Source organism: Corylus avellana, chromosome 2 (assembly GCF_965113065.1).
Source record: "Corylus avellana chromosome 2, dhCorAvel1.hap1.2, whole genome shotgun sequence".
NCBI classification, from domain to species: Eukaryota; Viridiplantae; Streptophyta; class Magnoliopsida; order Fagales; family Betulaceae; genus Corylus; species Corylus avellana.
Window position 1 is genome coordinate 991,322 of NC_142491.1, and position 5,882 is coordinate 997,203.

The 5,882-nt window shown below is 30.2% G+C and overlaps 1 protein-coding gene across 1 annotated transcript; it reads left to right on the forward strand.

The window, feature by feature from the left end:
* The first annotated feature begins 202 nt into the window (after positions 1 to 202).
* Positions 203 to 918, forward strand: LOC148587158 (uncharacterized). Its single transcript, XM_088513535.1, has 2 exons — positions 203 to 217; positions 352 to 918. The coding sequence occupies exons 1-2, from the start codon at positions 203 to 205 to the stop codon at positions 916 to 918; spliced, it is 582 nt and encodes a 193-aa protein (XP_088369661.1).
* The last annotated feature ends 4,964 nt before the right edge of the window (positions 919 to 5,882 follow it).

A 5,882-nucleotide genomic window follows, 5' to 3' on the forward strand; every position in this document is an offset into this window, starting at 1 on the left:
TAGTGACAATTTGGTTTGGTAGTCTATTTGGCAGATAAGGGTCCCCAATTCTACTAGAGTATTTTTATGGAGAGCTTGCAAGAATATTTTACCTACGAGAGACAATCTGTTGAGGCAAGGAATTATCAAGGATGATTTCTGTTTTTTCTGCTTTAGGAGCTTGGAACCAGCATTGCATGTGCTTTGGGAATGCCCATCCGCAATGGATGTCTGGGGCGTAAGTGGGAAATGCTTTCAAAAAAGTTGTGGAGAGGGTGATTCTTTCATAAGTCTTTTTGAAAAAATGCTTTATAGGTGCAAGCTTGAGGAGGTGGATTTATTTGCAGTAATATCTAAAAGGATATGGACTAGACGAAATCAGGTGTTGCATGGGGGGAATTCGCACATCCCAATATTCTTGCTCAAGAGGCGGTGATATCTTTACAGCAATACCAGCAAGCTCAATGGGCCATTATTCGAGAATATGCAAATGAGCAACAGGCGAAATGGAAACCTCCAAGGTTTGGCAGATATAAGGCCAATTGGGACGTGGCAGTAAACTCCATAATGCAGACAATTCAGACGCAGAAAGAGCTTGTGGTGGCTGAAGCAATGGGTGCTTTAATTGCAACGAAATTTTGCAGGGATTTGGGCTTACAGGATATTGAGATGGAAGGGGATTCACTCATTGTGGTAAAGGTTATCAAAGAATCTGGCATTCAATGGAGTTCTTATGGGCAAATAGTGGGGGATGCCCGAGCTGTTCTCAACAATATGAGGAGTTGGTTTATTGGACATGTGAAGCGAGGTGCCAATATGGGGGCTCATATTTTGGCTAAGGAAGCGGGACGACACGTTGATGAACATATATGGATGGAAGAAGTACCTCAGTGTATTTTTGATGTTGTTACTCTAGAGCATTCTGCTCTTTCAATTTAGAGCCTTGAGGCTCTAGTTGTATTGTTATCTTTTGATGAAGTAATAGAAGAAGTTTTTTTCATAAAAAAAAAAAAAAAAAAAATGCTAAAACTATTACCGACCAAACCAACCCCCAACAAATTATTATGAGGAATATTACTTGGATAAAGTAACGTGGCACAATATGATTGAAAATGAGATGAATTTAAATTTTAAGAAATTCAATTATATTATGTCACATCACTTTATAAGAATTTGTTTGGTAAAATACTTTGTAAGCTTAACATTTCTCAACTATTTTATTATTATTTTGAGTTGCAGTGTGATTATGTTGTTAAAATTGATAAAATTCATCACGCATGAGTCTCAAGTGACTCATAGTCATCCATATATACGCAATGCATATATTATTGGATAAAATTACACTTATCCTCCTAAGGTACTGTCTCATTTATACTCATATTTCTAAATTTCTATTCACTACAACATAGTGACATGTTTTCCATTAGTATTTAACGGTCCTATCTGATCCGCATTAAAACTCGAGTAATGCTTGAGAGCATCACTTTTTCTAAAATTTATAAGAAAAGGTGATGTGAGATGGCAAAATTGTAATATAAAAAAATAAATGTTAAATGCATTTTTTTGACATCTCACATCTCAAGCATTAGTAGGGTTGAGTATCGGTTCAGTTCGGTGTAGCCATTTTCGGTCAGTTAACCGAAATTGTCGACTAAATCGGTTAATTCATCAATTATAAGGATATATTTCGAAAGTTTCGGTTAAATTGATATTTTAGTTAAAATCGGTTCAGTTGGAGCCTGTTTAGGATTACGTTTGAGAAATAGAGTTTTTAAGTTAAAAAACGCTTTTGAGCAAAAGCTTCATTTTTAAGCTTTTGCCAAAAGTCTATTTTGACAATTTTTAGGTTTTTTGGATCCTTAAAAGCGCTTTAATTTTTTTACCAAACGAATACTTTTTTTTTTTTTTTTTTTTCAAACGGATTTTTTTAGTGTTAAAAGCATTTTTTGACCCTTCAAGCGTAGTCCAAAATAGACCCTTAATCAGTTAACTGCGAGCTTTTATAATTGGGCCAAAAATTGATTGTTTTGAAGGGCCCAAATTGTTTGTTTGTTTTTTTTTTTTTTTAATTGCTAAAATAGCTTATTGAACCAAACAAATTTTATATGGGCCCATTAATTAATACAACAGGAGTCCACCATACATATGTTCTACACTTCTACTAATAAATTGGTCCTAGAATATTTATTATCAGTTAATTATTAGTTAATTTGGTTACTTATCAATTAACCGACAAAAAAATATTTATACTGATTAATCGAATTGAACCCACATCGGTATAAAAATTTTTAACCGATTACCGACCAACTCCTAGCGATATGCAGTTAATGTTGGTTCAGTCACAGTTGATAGGCAATAAATGGTTAATCTGTCCACCCCTAAGCATTACTAGCAAAACTCTTATCAAAATGATGACTCAAAAGATGAGTTGCAAAATAGGTGATAGTTTCAAGAGCAAAATGTAATTTACCCTTATTTGTTGCACCTAAAAAGAAAAAGAAAAAAGGAAAAAGTTAGGTTCCTCGTCCCTTGTCCATGAATAGAGATTGTGATAAATGGGAGCAGTTACAAAATGAATGAAGAAAAGAGGCGTTGTTTTGTGGATGGGTGTGACATAGACGTTCACGCCTGACGCCAACAAAGCAAAGCCCCGCGACGTTTTTCCGGGCAACGTGTCCTGCGCTTCCTGCTCCCTGCGCTAAAAGTAAAATCCGTGCTTATCTACAAATGGGGCACTTTTTTCTCCCACGTGTCATCATGGGATACACGTGTTAAGTCAATCTGCAATTATTTGTCACAGTTTAGTTCAAGATCAACGCTTCGTTCCCTTCTCCCCCTCTCCACCCAACTGCCCTTTCCATTTTGTTGACTACCCCATTGGGAGTCACATTTCCAATGTCCTTTTTCTTTTTTCTTTTTTTCTTTTTGGGTATCTTTCTTTTAATTCTACTTCTTAAAAGATGTGATTATTATTACTTACATTTAAAAAAAAAAAAAAAAAACATATCCTTACTTTTTTAATTAAAAAAAAAAGTATATATCTTTTTTTTTCCAATGAAAATGAATGAGAGAATTATATGTTTACTGATGGCTTAGTCATATTTTTATTTAAAATAGCTAATTAATTTTTTTTTTTTTTTTTTCAAATGGTCACGTATTTCTAACCGCCATTTTTTCAAACGGTCATTTCTTTTTAACAAATCATATTTTTCAAACCGTTTTTTTTTTTTTCCTTCTTTCAAACTGTTATTTTTTTTTTCAAACGGTGATATTTTTCAAAGATAAATGGGGTACTAACTCTTTAGGGAATTGGAGAACATTTGGTTAGTTTTTCCGAGGGGTAGCTCATTTAGCTGGGGACCATGCCTTAGAAAACAGAGGTCACTAGTTGAAATTCTCTCTCTCCCCTCTGTGTGGATATGTCAAAATATATATATATATATATATATATATATATATATATATATATATTCTGTTAGCTATAGTATAGGAGTATTTTTGTCCACTCAAAAAGTAAAAAAACAAATATTTTTAAGTTCAAATGAACTGAAGGATCTTGTTCTCTCTTTGGATACTAATATGATGTGGAGCTTAGTCATTAGAGATGATCAAAACAATTAATAAAGAAAAATACTACAAATATCAATAAATAAGCTTTACATCATCCGTCAATAAAAGAATTAGTATTTTTAGCTTTCTTTTTCTTTTTCTTTTTTCAAATGGCTATATTTTTTAACAGTATTTTTTTTTTTTTTCAAACGGTTATTTTTTTAAGGATCATATTTTTCAAATAGTCATTTTTCTAACTGTCTTATTTATGTGGAGAAAAAGAAATAAATGAGAGAATTCACATCTTTTGAAAAAGGATTTTGTCTTTTTTCCTTTTATAAATGGTGATTAAATGAATGAAATCTTTTGGTATCCAAACTTTTTTCTACACATTAATTCCCAAACATCATTTTCATTACAAGAAGACAAATCAGTTATTATCATAAAATAGACATTAAAAGTTAGAGCATTAAAGTAGTAGTAGTATGCAAAATAATTGTGGAAGCAATAACTCAAAAAATGATGAGACAATTCATATCTACTACTATTTATCTCTTTAAAACAATAATTTATCCTTTTTATTTCTTTCTAAAACCAATATATATATATATATATAAACTAAAACCAAATATATTATAAATGCTTTATGTGGTCCTTAGAAAATATGTGAAATTGACGAGCCAACAAGCCCTCACAATCAACAGCATGACATACTGTGAGATTAATAATGACCCAACTTGTCTTTCCAATCAACATCATATTGTACAATTAATTAGTGTTGGTTTTTATTTTTTATTTTTTTTCAATGTTCCAAAAATTAATAAAAATCTTAACAAAATTGTGCTTTTACTTTATCATGCTTATGCCCCCTCCCATCTTCATCGGTTATATTAAAATGAAAAATATTAGGTGTTTTTTTAGTATTTTCTTAGTATCTTCTCAACTGTGACATGATTTTTAAAATCACCGATAAATTAAAAATTAATAATGATAATCTCAAATTCAATGATAATTTTAAAAGCTACATCACAGTTGAGAGGACACTAAAAAAACACTAGAATAATACATAATATTTCCCTATTAAAATTGGTTATATATCAATGCTTTGGTATCTCTTAAAAAAAAAAAAAAAAAAAAAAAAAAAGGCGCCCTTAGTCCCCCACCCTAAAGAGACAAAAGAAGAAGATAATATTGGGAAGATGATATGGAGGATTAAAAAAACTCTCAAACATATTTATAAAAAATAATTCCCCCGGATGGACACTTAATTTACAACCACTCCCATTATACTTTAAAAAACAACAATCAACCCTCAATTTATCAAACACTTTCAATTTGCCCGCTTATGTTAACATTTTTCCTTATTGTGGGTGAAAAATGCAACCGGACTCAAATTGTTTATTATAAGGGACTGAGAAGTGCTAAGGAGCTAAACATATGAACTCAAAAAAATTTTTAAACTGACATGCCCATGAGTCACAGACAAGAAAAAGAAAATTATATTTTTTTTAAATTTAAAAATCATTGCCATGTCAGTTAAAAAATTTTCCAAGTTATCCTTGGGTCTTCACTGCCAGGGAAAGCTTTTATTTATTATTTTTTAAAACAAATATTAAAGCCATAATTATTTATTCACACATATAATAGGAGGGATAATCAACAGTTTCAATTACATTATCATTCAAATTAACCAAAAAAAAAAAAAAAAAAAAAAGTTACCGAGGAGACAAACCGAAAGTATTAAATAGTTTCAAAGGGTAGATTCTTACTTTTTAAAGTTTAATGGTTGAATATAATTTGGAAAAAAAGTTGGAGGAGTAACCTTATTTGTTAAGGCTTTTCTATTTTTTATTTTATTTTTTCTGCTTTCAAAATAAAAAATATTAACAAATACCTCAAAATATAAATGCTCACAAAACACTCAAAAATTATTTTTATAATAATTGAATATAAATTAAAGATGAATGTTACGGTTTCTTCTGATCCTACGTAAATATTATTTTTTTGAAAATTAGAAGAAAAAAACTTACTTAACTGGTTCATCATATTTGTTTTGAAAACAATATATACATAAAGTCAGAAGGATATCAAAAGAACATCAGAAGAATCAGAAGAAACCGTATAGTAATTTTTGCTAACCTTATTTGTTAATTTTGAGTTTTGGCTTTCCATTTTTAAAATAAAAACATTAGCAAACACTTTTAAAAAACAAATAATCACAAAACAGTCAAAATTATTTGTATTTTTAAGTAACGTCAAAATAATTTTTTAAGAAATAAAATATTACTAAACAAAATTTTACACAAATTTAAAACAAGTTAAACCCATAATAGAATATAAACAATCGCATTCAC